The following is a 20496-nucleotide window of genomic DNA, read 5'->3' as shown; positions in this document are numbered from 1 at the left end:
CCCATATACTTTTGTGGAGTGAGGTTAGATGAAATCGCATTAAATTACTCCACCTAGCATAATCTTCACCATCAAAAGTTGGTGGTTTGCCTAATGGAACGGAAAGTAGAGGTGCATGTTTAGAAATGCGAGGATAGTGTAGGGGGATCTTACTAAACTTCTTACGCTCTTGGCGTTTAGAAGTTACGGAGGGCGCATCGGAGCCGGAGGTCGATGTTGATGAAGTGTCGGTCTCGTAGTAGACCACTTTCCTCATCCTCTTTTGCTTGTCCCCACTCCGATGCGGCTTGTGGGAAGAAGATTTTTCCTTCTTCTCTTTGTGGTGAGAAGAAGATTTCTTCTCCTTCCCTTTGTTGGAGGAGCTCTTCTTCTTCTCCCTCCTCTTGGTGCGGGACTCTTCCGATGAAGTGCTCCCGTGGCTTGTAGTGGGCTTTTCGCCGGTCTCCATCTCCTTCTTGGCGTGATCTCCCGACATCACTTCGAGCGGTTAGGCTCTAATGAAGCACCGGGCTCTGATACCAATTGAAAGTCGCCTAGAGGGGGGGGGTGAATAGGGCGAAACTAAAATTTACAAATATAAACACAACTACAAGCCGGGTTAGCGTTAGAAATATAAACGAGTCCGCGAGAGAGGGCGCAAAACAAATCGCAAGCAAATGAAGAGTGTGACACGCGGATTTGTTTTACCGAGGTTCGGTTCTCGCAAACCTACTCCCCGTTGAGGAGGCCACAAAGGCCGGGTCTCTTTCAACCCTTCCCTCTCTCAAGCGATCCCTCGGATCGAGTGAGCTTTCTCTTCTCAATCACTTGGAACACAAAGTTCCCACAAGGACCACCACAAGTTTGGTGTCTCTTGCCTCAATTACAAGTGAGTTTGATTGCAATGAAAGAATCAAGAAAGAAGAAAGCAATCCAAGCGCAAGAGCTCGAAAGAACACAAGCAAATCTCTCTCTCTCTAGTCACTAGGGCGTTGTGTGGAATTTGGAGAGGATTTGATCTCTTTGGTGTGTCTAGAATTGAATGCTAGAGCTCTTGTAGTAGTTGGGAAGTGGAAAACTTGGATGCAATGAATGGTGGGGTGGTTGGGGTATTTATAGCCCCAACCACCAAAAGTGGCCGTTGGGAGGCTGTCTGTTCGATGGCGCACCGGACAGTCCGGTGCACACCGGACATGTCCGGTGCCCCCGCCACGTCATCACTGCCGTTGGATTCTGACCGTTGGAGCTTCTGACTTCTGGGCCCGCCTGGATGTCCGGTGCACACCGGACATGTACTGTTCCTTGTCCGGTGCGCCAGTATGGGCGCGCCTGACTTCTGCGCGCGCATTTAATGCGCCGCATGTAGCCGTTGGCGCGGAGATAGCCGTTGCTCCGGAGTTGCACCGGACAGTCCGGTGCACACCGGACATGTCCGGTGAATTATAGCGGACTAGCCGTTGGAGATTCCCGAAGCTGGCGAGTTCCTGAGGCCGCTCCTCCTTGGCGCACCGGACACTGTCCGGTGTACACCGGACAGTCCGGTGAATTATAGCGCGAGTGCCTCTGGAAATTCCCGAAGGTGGCAAGTTTGAGTTGGAGTCCTCTGGTGCACCGGACACTGTCCGGTGGTGCACCGGACACTGTCCGGTGTACACCGGGCAGTCCGGTGCTCCCAGACCAGAGGGCCTTCGGTTGCCACTTTGCTCCTTTGTTGAATCCAAAACTTGATCTTTTTATTGGCTGAGTGTGAACCTTTTACACCTGTATAATCTATACACTTGGGCAAACTAGTTAGTTCAAATACTTGTGTTGGGCAATTCAACCACCAAAATTAATTAGGGACTAGGTGTAAGCCTAATTCCCTTTCAATTTGCAATAGGTGTAAAGAATTTGATATTGATGCTTGTAGTGAACACATAGCTTCTATTGCAAAGTTAAGTGATGAAGTGGCTAGTCTTAATGCCCAACTTAAGACTAGCAAAAGCGAATTTGATAAGTTAAAATTTGCAAGGGATGCCTACACGATTGGTAGACACCCCTCAATTAAGGATGGACTTGGCTTCAGGAGAGAAGCCAAGAACTTAACAAGCCATAAGGCTCCCATTCCCGCCAAGGAGAAAGGGAAGGTCCCTATGGCTAGTAATGCTAAAAGGAACCATGCTTTTATGTACAATGATAAAAGACAGTCTTATAGGAGTTGTAATGCTTATGATGCTCTTGACTCTCATGCCATGTTTGCTTCTAGTTCTTCCTATATGCATGGTAGAAATGTGTTTAGAAGAAATGTTGTTCATCATATGCCTAGGAGAAATGTTGTCAATATTCCTAGGAAAGTTAATGAACCTTCTACAATTTATTATGCTTTAAATGCTTCCTTTGCTATTTGTAGAAAGGATAGGAAGATAGTTGCTAGAAAATTAGGGGCAAAATGCAAGGGTGATAAAACCTTCATTTGGATCCCTAAGGATATTTGTGCTAACCTTGTAGGACCCAACAAGAGTTGGGTACCTAAGTCTCAAGCCTAAATTTGCCTTGCAGGTTTATGCATCCGGGGGTTCAAGCTGGATTATCGACAGCGGATGCACAAACCATATGACGGGGGAGAAGAAGATGTTCACCTCCTACGTTAAAAACAAGGATTCCCAAGATTCAATAATATTCGGTGATGGGAACCAAGGCAAGGTAAAAGGGTTAGGTAAAATTGCAATCTCAACTGAGCACTCTATCTCCAATGTGTTTTTAGTTGAGTCTCTTGGATATAACTTGCTATTTGTTAGTCAATTATGCAATATAGGATATAATTGTCTATTTACAAATGTAGATGTGTCTGTCTTTAGAAGAAGTGATGGTTCACTAGCTTTTAAGGGTGTATTAGACGGCAAACTTTATTTAGTTGATTTTGCAAAAGAGGAGGCCGGTCTAGATGCATGCTTAATTGCTAAGACTAGCATGGGCTGGCTGTGGCATCGCCGCTTAGCACATGTGGGGATGAAGAACCTTCACAAGCTTCTAAAGGGAGAACACGTGATAGGTCTAACCAATGTTACTTTCAAAAAAGATAGACCTTGTGCAGCTTGTCAAGCAGGTAAACAAGTAGGAGGAGCGCATCACAGCAAGAATGTGATGACCACATCAAGACCCCTGGAGCTGCTACATATGGACCTCTTCGGACCCGTCGCCTATCTAAGCATAGGGGGAAGTAAGTATGGTCTAGTTATTGTTGATGACTTTTCCCGCTTCACTTGGGTGTTCTTTTTGCAGGATAAGTCTGAAACCCAAGGGACCCTCAAGCACTTCCTAAGGAGAGCTCAAAATGAGTTTGAGCTCAAGGTGAAAAAGATAAGGAGCGACAACGGGTCCGAGTTCAAGAACCTTCAAGTGGAGGAGTTTCTTGAGGAGGAAGGGATCAAGCACGAGTTCTCCACTCCCTACACACCACAACAAAATGGTGTGGTAGAGAGGAAGAATAGAACGCTCATCGATATGGCGAGGACAATGCTTGGAGAGTTCAAGACCCCCGAGTGCTTTTGGTCGGAAGCCGTGAACACGGCTTGCCACGCCATCAACAGGGTCTACCTTCACCGCCTCCTCAAGAAGACTTCGTATGAGCTACTAACCGGTAACAAACCCAATGTATCATACTTTCGTGTATTTGGGAGTAAGTGCTACATTCTAGTGAAGAAGGGTAGGAATTCCAAATTTGCTCCCAAAGCTGTAGAAGGGTTTTTGTTAGGTTATGACTCAAATACAAAGGCGTATAGAGTCTTCAACAAATCATCGGGTTTGGTTGAAGTCTCTAGCGACGTTGTATTTGATGAGACTAATGGCTCTCCAAGAGAGCAAGTTGTTGATCTTGATGATTTAGATGAAGAAGATGTTCCGACGGCCGCTATACGAACCATGGCGATTGGTGATGTACGACCACATGAACAAAAGGAGCAAGATCAACCTTCTTTCTCAACTATGGTGCATCCCCCAACTCAAGACGATGAACAGGAGACGTGTGATCAAGGGGGAGCACAGGATGATCATGTAATGGAGGAAAAAGCTCAACCAGCACCTCCAACCCAAGTTCGAGCGATGATTCAAAGGGATCATCCCGTCGATCAAATTCTGGGTGATATTAGCAAGGGAGTAACTACTCGATCTCGATTAGTTAATTTTTGTGAGCATTACTCCTTTGTCTCTTCTATTGAGCCTTTCAGGGTAGAAGAGGCCTTGCTTGATCCGGACTGGGTGTTGGCCATGCAAGAGGAGCTCAATAACTTCAAGAGGAATGAAGTTTGGACGCTGGTGCCTCGTCCTAAGCAAAATGTTGTGGGAACCAAGTGGGTGTTCCGCAACAAACAAGACGAGCACGGGGTGGTGACAAGGAACAAGGCTCGACTTGTGGCAAAAGGTTATGCCCAAGTCGCAGGTTTGGACTTTGAGGAGACTTTTGCTCCTGTGGCTAGGCTAGAGTCCATTCGTATTTTGCTAGCATATGCCGCTCACCATTCTTTCAGGTTGTTCCAAATGGATGTGAAGAGCGATTTCCTCAACGGGCCAATCAAGGAGGAGGTGTACGTGGAGCAACCCCCTGGCTTCGAGGATGAACGGTACCCCGACCACGTGTGTAAGCTCTCTAAGGCGCTCTATGGACTTAAGCAAGCCCCAAGAGCATGGTATGAATGCCTTAGAGATTTCTTAATTGCTAATGCTTTCAAGGTTGGGAAAGCAGATCCAACTCTGTTTACCAAGACATGTGATGGTGATTTGTTTGTGTGCCAAATTTATGTCGATGACATAATATTTGGTTCTACTAATAAAAAAGTCTTGTGAAGAGTTTAGCAGGGTGATGACGCAGAAATTCGAGATGTCAATGATGGGCGAGTTGAACTACTTCCTTGGGTTCCAAGTGAAGCAACTCAAGGATGGCACCTTCATCTCTCAAACGAAGTACACACAAGACTTGCTGAAGCGATTTGGGATGAAGGACGCCAAGCCCGCAAAGACTCCGATGGGGACCGACGGACACACTGATCTCAACAAAGGAGGTAAGTCCATTGATCAAAAGGCATACCGGTCAATAATAGGGTCGTTACTTTACTTATGTGCTAGTAGACCGGATATTATGCTTAGCGTATGCATGTGTGCTAGATTTCAATCCGATCCTAAGGAGTTTCACTTAGTGGCAGTGAGGCGAATCCTTAGATATTTAGTTGCTACGCCTTGCTTCGGGCTCTGGTATCCAAAGGGGTCTACCTTTGACCTAATTGGATATTCAGATTCCGACTATGCTGGATGTAAGGTCGATAGGAAGAGTACATCGGGGACGTGCCAATTCTTAGGAAGGTCCCTGGTGTCATGGAATTCTAAGAAACAAACCTCCATTGCCCTATCCACCGCTGAGGCCGAGTATGTTGCCGCAGGACAGTGTTGCGCGCAACTACCTTGGATGAGGCAAACCCTCAGGGACTTTGGCTACAATCTGAGCAAAGTCCCACTCCTATGTGATAATTAGAGTGCTATCCGCATGGCGGAAAATCCTGTTGAGCACAGCCGCACAAAGCACATAGACATCCGGCATCACTTTTTGAGAGACCACCAGCAAAAGGGGGATATCGAAGTATTCCATGTTAGCTCCGAGAACCAGCTAGTCGATATCTTTACCAAGCCTCTAGATGAGAAGACCTTTTGCAGGTTGCGTAGTGAGCTAAATGTCTTAGATTCGCGGAACCTGGATTGATTTATAGCATACATGTGTTTATGCCTTTGATCATGTTCCTTATGCATTTTGTTGCTTATTAATGGTGCTCAAGTTGTACCAACACTCCCTGAACCTCACAAATCCGTTGCAAAGTGATGCACATGTTTAGGGGGAGATGTGTTACAACTTGACCCTTTGAGACTAACCATGTGCTTGAGTTCGCTTGTTTTAGTCTCAAAGGAGTTTTGAAAGGGAAAAAGGTGGACTTGGACCATGAAAGACTTCCACTGCACTCCGATGAGAGGGTAACTTATTCCAAGTTCATCTCATATACTCTTATTGCCTTTGTATTCTTATTGAAGATTTTGGTGAGGCAATGGGGTTCTTGGGCCAAGATTAATCCCGTTTTGGTGCTTGATGCCAAAGGGGGAGAAAATAAAGGCCAAAGCAATAAATGGATCAGCTACCACTTGAGAGATTTTGAAAATAGTAGAATAGAGCTTTTGGTTTGTCAAAACTCTTTTACTGTCTCTCTTTTCAAAAGTTGGCTTCTTATGGGGAGAAATGTTGATTATGGGAAAAAGGGGAGAGTTTGAAATTTTGAATCAATCTCTCTTGGAATGACTCTCTTTATGTCTTAACATGTGTGTTTGACTTAGAGATAGAAATTTGAGTTTGATTTGCAAAAACAAACCAAGTGGTGGCAAAGAGTGATCCATATATGTCAAATCTGAATCAAAACGATTTGAGTTCTTATTTGAAGTAAGTTTGTATTTGTTCTACTTGCTTTAATTTGTGTTGGCATAAATCACCAAAAAGGGGGAGATTGAAAGGGAAATGTGCCCTTGGGCCATTTCTAAGTATTTTGGTGATTTAGTGTCTAACACATGTGCTTAAGTGTAAAATGGTGGACAAAGTACAAACCAAGGATAAAGGTATGTTTCTCAGACTTAGTACATTGTTTTATGGACTAATGTATTGTGTCTAAGTGCTAGAAACAGGAAAAATCCAATTGAAAATGTCTTAGCTCGAGCAGCCAAGAATCTGCTCAGTCTGGGAGCACCGGACAGTGTCCGGTGCGCCAGGCTGGTTCGAGCGAAGTGGCCGCTCTCGGGAATTCACCGGCGACGTACGGCTATAATTCACCGGACTGTCCGGTGTGCACCGGACTGTCCGGTGTGCACCGGACTGTCCGGTGTGCACCGGACTGTCCGGTGTGCACCAGACTGTCCGGTGAGCCAACTATCGGCCGGGCCAACGGTCGGCCGCGCGATCTGCGCGGGACACGTGGCCGAGCCAACGGCTAGAAGGGGGCACCGGACTGTCCGGTGTGCACCGGACATGTCCGGTGCGCCAACGGCTCCAAGTCTGCCAACGGTCGGCTTCGCCATTTAAGGAAAGAAATCAGGCACCGAACAGTGCCCGGTGCGCCACGCGACAGAAGGCAAGAATTGCCTTCCCAGATTGCTCTCAACGGCTCCTAGCTGCCTTGGGGCTATAAAAGGGACCCCTAGGCGCATGGAGGAGAACATCAAGCATACTCAAAGCAATCCTAAGCACCGAGACTTCGATTCCACGCATTCGTTTCTTTGTGATAGCATCTAGAGCTCTTGTTGAGTTGTAAACTCATTGGGTTGTGTTGCGAGATCTAGTTGCGACTTGTGTGCGTGTTGTTGCTCTGATTTTTGAGTCTTGTGTGCGTTGCTCATCCCTCCCTTACTCCGTGATTCTTTGTGAACATCAAAAGTGTAAGGGCGAGAGGCTCCAAGTTGTGGAGATTCCTCGCGAACGGGATAAGAAAAGAAAAGCAAAACACTGTGGTATTCAAGTTGATCATTGGATCACTTGAGAGGAGTTGAGTGCAACTCTCGTCCGTTGGGACGCCACAACGTGGAGTAGGCAAGTTTTGTACTTGGCCGAACCACGGGATAAACCACTGTGTCTTCTCTGTGTTGAACTCTTTGTGGTTATCGTATTGTGCAAGATCTTCTCTCTAGCCACTTAGTGATTATTGTGCTAACACTTAACCAAGTTTTGTGGCTTAAGTTTTAAGTTTTACAGGATCACCTATTCACCCCCCCTCTAGGTGCTCTCAATTAGGCGTAATCTTGATGGAGCCATCCGTCTTTCCCATGCCCGACGCCCTCAAACGCCGGAGATAGATCGGGACGAAGCCATCGGGTTTTCCTTAAGATAAGCAAAGTCTGTTCGCTATTAGCTAGAAGATAAGTTGGAAGAGTGTGATCAACATGTGCGTAGGGAGTGCCCCACGGTCGTGTGTATAAGGCCTAGGGGAACCCCATCATTTTTATCTTATTAGCATCTTTCCATTCGGTAAACACCACTTGTAAACACACCACGTACACATACAAAGCCACCTCAGGAAGTAGGATATTACGCCTCTCAAAACGGCCCGAACCTGTAGAAAATCGCCCGACTCTCTTTCTCGTGCATCCGTCACGAACCATCGAGCTACAATCAGCGACACCGTCCTACCCAAAAGCACCACGAGGGTACCCGGGTGTGCGGTCGGACACTAGACACCGACAGACCGAACGGTCCGCGGTGGCGACATGGATGGTCCGCGCGTTCGCAGAATCAGTTAGGGTTTCGAATTTCTAGCGTGATTTGTTAGCAAAACCTACGGGATTAACTCGAGAACCGACTTGTAACGGGTCCAGACATTCACCCTTTATATAGATGAAGGGGTACGACCGATTGAACCCCTCACAATCGATCCAATCAAATATAATCAATTTTACCTTATTTGCATCGTTCTTCCAATTCCTAGGAGTAGAAGAATCTAGCCTTAGGTTTAGTTATAGTTTAGTCTTTCACAACAATCTCTCTTCGACTCTACACTGATTAGAGATGCACTAGGCAGCTTGTGGACCCGGAGCAACGCCTTGGAACTCTCCCCTAGACGGGATCTCTCCCGAGGGCGAGTTCTAAGGTTCTTCGCGGAGAAGAAGACTCTGGCGCACTGTCCACTCCCAGGCGCGGACCGTCCGAAAGCGTGCAGAGGAGGATCCGCTCCCGCGCCTAGGTAGCAGACCGGCCGGCTATTATACTTAGGGAATAATATGAGGATGATGTTAACTTTGAAAAGATGTCATACATGGCTTATACAACACATTACACGGTGGGACATGGATATACTGATTCAGGGAGTGATATGTGATTCACTGTAGAGGACCTTCGGGAGGAGGGTACTAGCATAGGTAGGGGCGATTATGAAAACCACGCCTCATAAAAACCTAATCATTTCTAAATATACTTTGTATACTACTAGTGCTATTAACCAACATGTCCTCTCATAGGTTCCTTCGCTTGCTCTTGGCACTGTCTCTTGTGACTCTCTTCATTTTTGGAGGTAGAATTCCTCTGGCAAATAAAGGCCTCCTTTGTTAGATCCACATTTTGGTAAATCTGCGGGAGGTGGAGGAAGGTAGGTGTCCGCCGATGATCCGTCCTCTACGATGAAAACGGCTACCATGCCCATGGACAAATGGAAATCGAAGTGGCAATGGATGTACCATGTTCCTGTACACAAGAAACAAAAGTTTAAGCTTGCTATAGTGCCCCAACATGATAGATAAAAATTGATTAGGCATGCACCTGGATTATCGGCGACAAATCGAACGGCGACCCAGCCGAGCCTGGGGACGACGACGGTGTTCTTGAGCGGCGGATCCAGCAGGTTGTAGGTGGCCACGTCCCTCGCGGCGTCGTAGTTGCCGAGCCCGTGCGCGAGCACGAACATGTCGTGGCCGTGCAGGTGCATGGGGTTGGAGTCGCTCTGCATGACGGCCGTGTCCTGGAACACCACCTCCACGACGGCGCCGTGGCGGAACCGCCGCACCGTGGTCTGCTTCTCCGTCGGCTCCAGCGGGGCCTCCTTGGGCCCGTACGGGATGTAGGCCGGGTCGGTGAAGTTGAACACGCGCAGCGGCGCGTCCGGGAGCGCGCGGAGCTCCACGCCGGCGGCGGCCGCCATCGCCATGTCGCCGCGGCCGTAGTAGTGCGCCTCCAGCAGCGGCATCGCCGCGGCCGTGGGCGCCCGGAACGAGACGTCGTTCATGGTGCCCACGATGATGGACTCGTCGCTGTCGCTCCTGGCGCACGCCCGCCCGCCGTCGCGGCACACGGAGCCCAGGCTGAGCGTGACGAGCATGTGGTCGTCGGCGCGCGCCGGCGGCACCCGGTGGCGGCGGCGCAGGCTCGAGAGGTTGCCGTGGAAGTGGAAGCTGATGGTCGTGTCGTGCTGGTCAGGCATGTCGGGCATGACGACTGCGGGATCTGCTGCAGGGACGACGACACCATCGACGGCGACGTCGCTGCTGCTGCTGCGGTACTGGACTATCCCGCGCGTGATGGTCGGCGGGACCTGCACGTCGGGCTCGGGCGCCTGTATGGCCAGCGCGGCCATGTAGTAGGACCTGCCCGGAGGCGCGTCGGCCGGCAGCAGGACGTCCATGGTCTCGCCGGGCGCGATGGCGACGACGTCCGTGGTGTAGGGCCTGACGTAGTTGGCGTCGGAGGCGACCACCGTCATCCTGTGGCCGGCGACCTTGAGGTAGTACTCGGAGAAGAGGGCGGCGTTCATCAGCCGCAGCAGGTACGTCTTGCCGGGCTCCACCTCCAGCACGAACCCGTCTTGCGCGGCGCCGGAGCAGCTGTAGAGGTCTCCAAGCTTGCCGTTGATCGTGCTTCCGGTTGGGACGTCGACAAGGAAACCGTCCATCGTGTTCCTGTCCAACTGCGCAAGGTCCATATCCCACCATTCACCTGGTGTGATGTTGTGGCACAGTAGCTCATCAGAAAAGAAAAGATATAAATCAACTGACGAAATGCTTCTACCTACCTATGACGACGGGGATCTCCCTGTCAGGCTTTGGAGCAAAGGGATACGGCGAGTGTCTGGGCCTGATGATGAGAGCCCCGTGCAGGGTTGCGCGCAGGCAGGGGACGTGGGCGTGCCACCACAAGGTGCCTTCCTGTCCGGCGACGTTGAACCGGTAGGTGAAGCTGCGGCCTGGCAAGATGGGGCACTGGGTGACCATCGGCACGCCGTCGGCCCAGCAGTTGAGCCGCTGCTTCACTCCATGCCTGAGCGCAGGAGATCATTCAGAAACACATGACCGGAGGGGCGTAGGAATTAGCTAGGATCGGTCGATGGAGATGGACTCGGATTCGGTGGAAAAAGGAAGGATCGATCCATTACCAGTGGATCGTCATGTTGTACGGCGACCTGTTGACGACATGGACGACCACCGAGTCTCCCTCCGTGACCTCGATCGCCGGCCCCGGGAGCTGCCCGTTCACCACGGTGACCAGCGTCTCCTTGCACAAGCGCGTCAGATTTACTTGGCTCACCTGCATATGTACATACATTGTTCCCGTAATTAGCTTGTTCAGAGCCAGTACAGTATGTATGTATACACACATGCATGCTGCTTACAACGAAGGTGTGCTCGACGACGGCTGCCATGGCCGCTGGTAGAGCCGCCACGCCGGCGAAGATGAGGAAGACGACGACGACAGCTGCAGCAGCAGGGAGTCCCACCCAGACCTTCATGCTGGCTTTCCAACTACCGTTCGGTTTGCTCAGCAGGTAGGCTACCATACCACTACGGATCGGATGTGTGTTTTGGCAGGTAGGCCAGTGCTAAGTACCTGGCCTGCTAACAACACTGTCATTACAGGGGCGTTGACGACGCCGGCCGATCGACCACGAGCGCCATTAATTGCGTGTCACCAACACCCATGCAATTCTATCTTCTTCTTCTTCTTTGTTTAATTAATTTCACCGGCCATGCATGTTCCTTTTTTCTTCTTCTTCGTACCTTGTACCTGCAGATACGTGTTCAGTTACCAATGTCAGCTGACCTTGTTAGATCTGACGATGACCAGCATGTACTACTGAAGTACTATACAACAGCAGCACACATGGGACGATGGGATGATGCACATGACCACAATGATAGATAGGATCGTATATATACATACGCATATGTATCTTGACTCTTGACATCGGCTCCAATGATCTGATTTTAATTTCTTTTTAGTGCTTCTCTAGACACGAAACCGGCTCCTGGAAAATACTCGGTGAAGGCTTCACCGAATGTGATACTTGACAAAGAGATCTCGACAAACTGTATATCAGCAACGGCTTCTCTATCGAGTACTTATTATCGGGCGTTCGATACTCGGTAAATAAAATGCGTCGTCATGGAGGCCGGTAATGGAGACGACGCTTTTGTCGACAGAAAGCACTCGGTAAAGCGTCGAGCACTTGATAAAGTGTCGGATTCTAGTGAAACGTTTAGGTGGCTATAGACCACTAGTGATTAAACAAAAAAGCCTGCAGGGGTGATCACGCATTGCATAGTCGTAGGCCGGCTCGATCTGCTCCCTAGTAGTAGTAGTATTTCTGATCACTAGCCCATCATTTCATCTCTGCTGGTCCATGATTTGACCGAGTCTCTCTCTCATGGGCAGCTAGCCGCCGCTCTAACTAACCATAAGTCCATGGTCGCTGGGCCCGATAACTAACTAACTAACTAACTAACTAACGGGTCTACTAGTTCGAGATCACTACAAGCTACTATAAGATTAAATTTTAGATGTAGATTTAATTTTAAAACGATAGAGCTGCGACAAATAGACTCATAGATACTCAAGGTCAGATGAATCGTGCATGATTGTTCACGACGACTCTGGGAACACGAGCCAACGCGTCGCAGTCTCCAAATACGACAGTTACCTTGAGCGGCGCATGAAAGGCACAGCCGAACACATGCAAATGCAAGGAAACCATAGACGATGCAGCAGCTCTGGCCTTGGGATTCATCGCTAGCACAAGTGCCTGATCTCTCTGCCGATCAGTGGATCCAACACACACCCACCATGCATGCATGGAGGGGATGCGTGATGTTGCGGCGGCTTCTCCGGCGGGAGCCACGTGCCTCCCACGACTCTTTGGCCACACTACTCCCTATAGACCCGCACATGCTCCTAGCATCGCATGCAACATTAGGTAGAGCTTAGACTGAAGGTGCTTGCTTAGACGGCATACAATGGGCTTGTTTGCAATATCTTTATGTAGAGCTTTTTCCTAAGAATCTAAATTCCTATATAATCTAGATGTTACAAGAATCTAGATATCATGCAACTTGCATGCGGAGGAAGATGAAAGGGTTTGCACTTTTTTTAGGGTGTAGAAAGCGACGATGATGACTCGGCGGATTCTGCATTCACGTTGATTTTGGCGATTTTCTTAGAAGCGATTCTCACAGAAGCAAGTTGAGAAACAAAGCGTTTGAGTGATTCCGACGGCCAGAATCCGGGTGTTGGTCACTTATTTTCGATTCATAAAAGATACCAAAAACAAGACAACATAAGTGAATTAACATCTCTTTTCACCCTTTAATCAACTCTCCTTAAAGAGATTAAGGAATGAGGCTAGTGAAATGAATAATGAATAAATAGGGGGGGGGACACAAAAGTTTAGTGAACAGCTCATCTAAAATGTACGAATGTGACTCTTCGTCTTCACCTCTTCATTGATAAGAAATAGTTATAATTATATATACCTTCGGTTTTAATAAAAAAACAATATAAAGATAAAGGGACAGAACAACTTCGTAGATATAGAGCAATTCAGCTCGTCTCCGTCGAAAAAGTCACGAGGTATAGCCTCATAAAAATTACAACTATGCCATCAGTCCCATACATATGAACTATGAAACTTGCTAAGGGCACTGTCCTCTTTTCTCTTCGTAGTCTTGTTGATCACGTCTTGAAGTTTTCACCCTACCCTTGCTGGTTTCTTTGTCACGCGTTCATGCGGCTGAGTCGAAGCCTATAGCTTTGTATTTGCAAATGTGATGCATGTATCATTCGGCAATTACCTGTCATACCTAAAATGGACTTGAAAACAACAATGAAGTTAATGCTACGAGGATCTTCGATCAAGGAGGGTCTCGAACACCGGTTAAAAGCCAAAACAAACAGGGTCAATAATATTGGTTCGTTCGACGCTTTCTGCTTTCTTTGCCTCCTTATATTTATCGATTCCTATTTTTATTTCATTTCACATTGCATCACGGGGAACTACTCGGAGTATACAATACTGAAATAGCGTAGTTTCATTTCCCATTATATCATTATCATGGGGAAAATTGAACATTGGTTTAAATTAAATATATATGTACAATACTAAAATAAATTGCTTCAATTCTAAACTACCCTTGGGCATAATTAGAACTAAACAAACTTTAAACGAATTAGTGTTAAAATCAACAATATTATCTAAATTAACTTCCATGATGGTTTCCATTTAACAGAGGATAAACTTTTATGTGCGTCGAAAAACTTACCAAAGAATTCATAAAACTCAGTAAGCTTAACTTAACTTTTCTCAGCAAGTATTAAACAAAAAAATGTACAATACTTATATAAGTATTTGTATAATTATCTTCTTTGAAAGAAAATTACTAAAAATGAAAATAAATAACACCGAGCACTATTTTATATTGTTCCCAAAGGAAATTATCCTAAGTTGGCCCACTCAGAGGATGTCCTATTAGCCGCCTCTCTGTCCCCTCGCGTGCTAGGCCCTAACATGGGTCTAGACCACAAAACCCTTTCTCACATTGGCCAAAAGGGAGCCTGAACCATAGACACCCTTAGATCCTGATCCTATGACCATGAATCAACGTTGTTTATTTGCGAAACTAGAAAATATGAGTTTTTGGTGTGTGTGTGGGGGGGGGGAGGGGTAATTCCTTTCTTTCCCCACATCGGTGCAACTTTCTTCTCCCTTCTCTCCATTCCTTGACTCTGAGCTCCTTCTCCTCCCTCTTAGTGAGATAGGGAGTGCAGTGGATGCTTGAAACCATGGTAAGAGCCCTCGCCAGCGCACGCTCCTTTTTGGGGGTGAGTGCGTCGCCGTCAAGTGCCTTTTATGGCGGTGCCCTAAGGGAGGCCTTCTCGCACGTTGTTGCACACCAAGCCATAACTTGGGCCTAGGCTACAAAAACCCTTACTCGCATGAGCTGAAAAGAAGTCTAAACCATGCGGACCCTTAGATCCTGATCCGACGAACATGAATCAACGTCGTTGATTTGGGAAACTATGAAATATGAGTTTTTGTGTGTGTGGGGCGGGGGGGGGGGGGGGGCTAACTCATTTTATTCTCCCGCACCAGCAGAACTTTCTTCTCCCCTATCTCCATTCCTCGATTTTGAGCTCCTTTTCCTCCCCATGGTGAGACAGAGAGTGGTGGATGCTCGACACCATGGTGAAAGCCCTCGGGCATGTGCTCCCCTTTTGCCTAAGTGTGCCGTCGTTGAGTGCCTTTGCGGCGGTGCCTAAGGGAGCCTTCACACATTGTTGCGCACAAGGTCCTAACCTAGGCCTGGGCCACAAAAATGCTTTCTCACATGGGCTAAAAGGGAGCTTGAACCACACACATCCTTAGATCCTGATCCGACGATCATGAACCAACGTCGTTGATTTGGGAAACTATAAAATATGAGTTTTTGGCTAGGGGAACTAATTTTCTTCTCCTCGTACAGACGTAACTTTCTTCTCCCCTATCTCCATTGCTTAGCTCCAAGCTCCTTCTCCTCCCCCAGGTGAAACATAGAGCTATGAATGCTCGACGGGTATTAATTGTTAATCCCCGTCGGCCCGCCGCGGCGGCCAACGGGAATTAACCCCAATTCCCGTCGGTTTGTAAATGGCCAACGGGAATTACTAATTCCCGTTAGTGTCCGATGGGAATAAGGTTATCCCCGACATCTGATGTCTGTCGGCTTAGGGCCGACGGGAATTAACCATATACCGAATTCCCGTCGGTTTAGGGCTTATTCCCGTCGACCCTTAGCCAACGAGAATTAAGTGGATTCCTGTAGTGAGAGCCCTCACTAGCGTGCGCTCCCCTTGGGTGATTGTGCCATCATCGAGTGGCTTTGCAGTAGTGCCCTAAGGGAAGCCCTCACACATTGTTGTGTGTTAGGCCCTAACCTGGGCCTAGGCCAAAAAAACCTTTCTCGCATGGCCCAAAAAAGGGAGCTTGGACCACACGCGCCCTAAGATCCTAATCCGCGACCATGAATCAATGTCATTAATTTGGGATACTACAAAATATGACTTGTTGGTTGGGGTTGGGGCTTATTCATTTTCTTCTCCCCGCATCGGTGCAACTTTCTCCTCCCGTCTCTCCATTCCTCGACTCCGAGCTCCTTCTCCCCTCGGTGAGACAGAGAACGTTGAATGCTCGGCGCCACGATGAGAGACCTCGCGAGCGAGCTCTTCCCTTTGGGGGTGAGCGTGCTATCGCGGAGTGCTTTTGCGGTGGTGCCCTAAGGGAGGCCTTCACACGTTGTTGCGTGTCAGGGCGGTGACGGGGCTCCTGCTAACTTGGTGGTGACTAGGTATGTCCTTTTCCTCCTCCTCCTTCTGTTTAGTGCTCGAGGTAACATGTATAGTATTAATGCTAAAGTTAGGGTTCAGGGTTAGATTCAGGGCCATATGTTCTCCCCTCTTTCTTCTACGTATTGTAAATAGGTAGATTAAAGGGGTTTTGCTTGTATCAACCATAACCCAAGGTACTACACATCTAGGGTTTGGATCTTGGGCAGAAAGCGATGTTTCGATGGCAATGTTAGAATAACTAGGAACCTTGCTCTTAACCCTAGCCACTAGGTGCGTAAAGAATAAGGTAGATTATCTCCAGGGATTGGAAGAGCTCACCATTAGGACGATTCTTCTTTCCCTAGCAACGACGAGAAACAGTAGTGGCCTCAGAGAGATACAGTGGGGTGCGGCTGCGACCTTCCCTCCACTACTACGGATTAGATTAGATCGGGTCTTAAGTGTGTAGGAAAAGATTGACAATAGACAACGTTGGTTCCTGTGCTGGCTCCCCTTTCACTTTTATTTCGACGATATAAAAGGGGGCCACAACCAATAGGGTTGTTGCGCTCATGAACAAGTGGAGCCTATATTTTAGGGTGGTAATAATGAACTCTAGATTTTACACTACAAACTTTACGGATCGAATCGGATTAGGATCGGGTCCTATTCATATTCATTTTTAACTAAAATTATTTAATGACCCTAACTTTTTATTAAGGGGCATTTGGATCATGATTCATTACCATCCTACCTATATTCCTATAACACCAACTCGGTGATGTAGCACATATGGGTGCCTACTTAGCTTGGACTAATGAACGAGGCACACCTTGATTGTTGATGGAGTTAGCGAGATCGCCATATCACTTTTTTTTTCTTTGATTTGATTCAAAATATGCGAGTTCCACTTGGAGTGTACGTCTATGTTTTGATCAAATGGTTGTTTCATCCAATTTAATCTCCTTGAGTCCTTGTCCGGCATCTCGGTTGTGCTATAAACTACCATAGCGTCACATGCATCACACCACGCACATCATCGAACGTCCGAGTGGTTCATCTGAGCCAGCCAGCTGCTCTTGTTCTTGCTTTCTTCTGATCCACAGCTCCATAGAGCTCGGTTGCATTGCTTTCGACAGGCGTTGAAATTTTACGCATTTGCTATAGCTGGCTAAGGTAGGTCAGATAACGAGCATCAGGTCAAAGAAACAGACATGGGCAGCCTTTCCGGCACCTCTTCGTCCTTGGCCGCTGCGTTCGACGCCGACTCCGAGCGCTTCCAGCCGCTGAACGCCGACGACGTCCGCTCCTACCTCCACAAAGCCGTGGACTTCATCTACGACTACTACAAGTCCGTGGAGTCCGTCCCCGTGCTCCCGAGCGTCGAGCCGGGTTACCTGGCCCGCCAGCTCAAGTCCGCGCCGCCGAACGCCGCCGCGCCGTTCGACGTCGCCATGCACGAGCTCCGCGAGGCCGTGGTGCCGGGGACGACGCACTGGGCCAGCCCCAACTTCTTCGCCTTCTTCCCGGCGACCAACAGCGCGGCGGCCATCGCCGGGGAGCTCGTTGCCTCCGCGATGAACACCGTCGGGTTCACCTGGCAGGCCAACCCGGCGGCCGCGGAGCTGGAGGCGCTCGCGCTCGACTGGCTCGCGCAGCTCCTCCTCCTGCCGGACAGCTTCATGAACCGCCCCTGCAGCGCTGTCGTCGCCGGCCGAGGCGCAGGCACTAGAGGCGGCGGCGTCATCCTCGGCACCACCAGCGAGGCGATGCTGGTCACGCTCGTGGCGGCCCGCGACGCCGCCCTGCGCCGGAGCGGCTCCGACGGCGTGGCCGGGATCACGCGGCTGACCGTGTACGCAGCCGACCAGACGCACTCCACCTTCTTCAAGGCCTGCCGCCTCGCCGGCTTCGACCCGGCCAACGTCAGGTCGATCCCCACCGGCGCCGACACCGACTACGCGCTCGATCCGGCAAGGCTTCTCGAGGCGATGCGGCGCGACGCCGGCGCCGGGCTCGTTCCGACGTACGTGTGCGTCACGGTCGGCACGACGTCGTCGAACGCGGTCGACCCGGTGGGCGCCGCGGCCGACGCCGCCGCCGAGTTCGGCGCGTGGGTGCACGTGGACGCCGCCTACGCCGGCAGCGCCTGCATATGCCCGGAGTTCCGGCACCACCTCGACGGCGTGGAGCGCGTGGACTCCCTCAGCCTGAGCCCGCACAAGTGGCTGCTCACGTGCCTGGACTGCACCTGCCTCTGGGTGCGCGACACGCGCCGCCTCACCGACTCCCTAGAGACGCGCCCGGAGTACCTGCGGAACCACGCCACCGAGTCCGGTGCCGTCACCGACCTCAAGGACATGCAGGTTGGCGTCGGCCGCCGCTTCCGCGGACTCAAGCTCTGGATGGTCATGCGCACGTACGGCGCCGCCAAGCTCCGGCAGCACATCCGCAGCGACGTGGCCATCGCAAAGGTGTTCGAGGAGTCCGTGCGCGCGGACCACCGGTTCGAGGTGGTTGTCCCGAGGAACTTCGCGCTTGTCTGCTTCAGGATCAGGCCGAGCGCCACCGCCAGCATGACGGAGGAGGACGCCGAGGTGGCCAATCGGGAGCTCATGGAGCGGCTGAACAAAAGCGGGAGGGCGTTCCTGGCCAACACCGTGATCGGTGGCAAGTTCGTGCTGAGGTTCGCGGTGGGGTCCACGCTACAGGAGGAGAGGCACGTGCGGAACGCGTGGGATCTCATTAAGATGACCACAACCGAGATCATAAACGGAGAGGTGGATTAAGCCTGTTTGTTAACCTTGGTCTTGTTTTCTAGGATTTAGAGTGTCTCTAGCAAAAGACTGTAAAAGGGTTCTAGCCTATATTTAGAGAAGATTATTTTCTTCTCTCTCATCTTCTCTCTCCAATTTAATACTTTAAACAACATATTAAACAAAACTAAAATATGTATAAAATATTTAAGTGCGTGACAAATGCATTATGTACAAAGATCTAGAGAAAATAGGTCTCTAATATAGATTTATGTATAGGAGACCAGTTATAAAGGACGAAGAAGAATAGGATACAGAAAAAGTAATCTTTTGAAGAAAACGGTAAAGGAGAAAGATAAGGATGCTATTAGAGATAGCCATATCATGGTCCCTATAAATGATAGCCTTGTTTGGCATAGATTTATTTAGATCTACAAAATCTAGAGCTGATTTATTTGTAGCTCTAGAAAATCTTAGATCTGGATCTACAATTATGATGAATGCATTTGTATAACTCAATGCTTATAAATCAAATATAAACATCTAAACCCATGTTTATACTAGTGGCATGGTTATGTAAATGCTAGTACATATGTTTTACACTAAGGGTTAGATGTTGTTTGGTTCACATATTTGTAACATGAACGATAACCGATAACGTTAAACCATGTTTGTTTAAGTCCAACTGTAATCAGATACCACACTAGAAATTGATACCGTCCTATTCAAACTTGATACCGCTGCCATGTACGTTACATTTTGTGAACCAGACGACACCTTAGTGTAACCCGCTAGCAGAACTGTTCAACATAAATTGCTTCTTCTTGGACCTATAGCTTCTATTATCTCAAGCCATCTTCATATGTTGGAGTCATTATTGGAGGATGTCGGCAACCCCTAAATTGCATTTTCTTATTCGTTCTCCCTCTTTACCCCTAGTTTAGCAACAATGGTCGATTTTGCCCCTCTCTAGTAGTAACGGATGTGAGGTTTTTATTACTAGAGATGGACAAAACTGAGCATTTCTACCGAACTAGGCACACAAATTTAAAAGTCACATGGATTAATCGAGAACACCAATGTGTATAGCTCGATTGTGTTTCTCCCTGTACTGTGCTCGTTGTTCTCTGGCTACTTGTTTCTGTCACACACGAGGATTGCTACTCTCTATTAGTAAAAAGAAAAGCTTAGTTTTGCCCTCTCTAGTAGTAAGGACCCCTCATCCATTACTACTAGAGAGGGGTAAAATTGGGCATTGTTGCTGAACTAGGCACACAAATTTAAAAATCCCTTAACCCATCCAAGCAATAGATCAAAAAGTAAAATTTATGGTTTCTCCTTAATTCCAACCAACATTTGCTAAAAAACTTTTGACCTATAATAAAAATACATATTTATGACATTCAATCTTGAGATGCTGCATTCTAGGATAACTCAACGGATCACCTAGTGGTGCATAGATATATGTGGTTGCATCATAATGTTGAGTATGTTGGAGTGTCACAAAGTTATTACAAGTTTGAGAAATGATTTCTGCACTGAATCTAGCATAAAAAAACTTTAAAGAGTACATTTTCATAAGATTTGGGTCATAGAGCTCGAGACTTTTGAGAAATTGGGACTTGCGCCTGTATCCTAGCGAAGTAGAGT

At 48.5% G+C, this 20496-nt stretch overlaps 2 protein-coding genes across 2 annotated transcripts; one reads left to right on the top strand and one right to left on the bottom strand.

Annotated features, from left to right (window-relative positions):
- Positions 1-8752: 8752 nt before the first annotated feature.
- Positions 8753-11311, bottom strand: LOC100501262 (putative laccase family protein). The gene is made up of 5 exons (NM_001349048.1): positions 11130-11311; positions 10893-11044; positions 10533-10777; positions 9287-10456; positions 8753-9211 (listed from the first exon to the last, which is right to left on the bottom strand). The coding sequence occupies exons 1-5, from the start codon at positions 11292-11294 to the stop codon at positions 9030-9032; spliced, it is 1914 nt and encodes a 637-aa protein (NP_001335977.1). The 5' UTR covers positions 11295-11311; the 3' UTR covers positions 8753-9029.
- Positions 11312-17058: 5747 nt separating this feature from the next.
- LOC103655034 (tryptophan decarboxylase 1) lies at positions 17059-19211 on the top strand. Its single transcript, XM_008681854.3, has one exon. The coding sequence runs from the start codon at positions 17305-17307 to the stop codon at positions 18877-18879; it is 1575 nt and encodes a 524-aa protein (XP_008680076.1). The 5' UTR covers positions 17059-17304; the 3' UTR covers positions 18880-19211.
- The last annotated feature ends 1285 nt before the right edge of the window (positions 19212-20496 follow it).

The sequence above is a fragment of the Zea mays genome, chromosome 4 (genome assembly GCF_902167145.1).
Source record: "Zea mays cultivar B73 chromosome 4, Zm-B73-REFERENCE-NAM-5.0, whole genome shotgun sequence".
NCBI lineage: Eukaryota > Viridiplantae > Streptophyta > Magnoliopsida > Poales > Poaceae > Zea > Zea mays.
This window is presented reverse-complemented; position numbering and strand designations above follow the sequence as displayed.

Coding starts and splice junctions, on each gene's coding strand:
- LOC100501262 (NM_001349048.1), bottom strand. CDS start 11,294: ATGGTAGCCTACCTGCTGAGCAAACCGAACGGTAGTTGGAAAGCCAGC. Junction 11,045..11,129: donor TCGTCGAGCACACCTTCGTT/GTAAGCAGCATG, acceptor GTACATATGCAG/GTGAGCCAAGTAAATCTGAC. Junction 9,212..9,286: donor ATTTGTCGCCGATAATCCAG/GTGCATGCCTAA, acceptor TCTTGTGTACAG/GAACATGGTACATCCATTGC.
- LOC103655034 (XM_008681854.3), top strand. CDS start 17,305: ATGGGCAGCCTTTCCGGCACCTCTTCGTCCTTGGCCGCTGCGTTCGAC.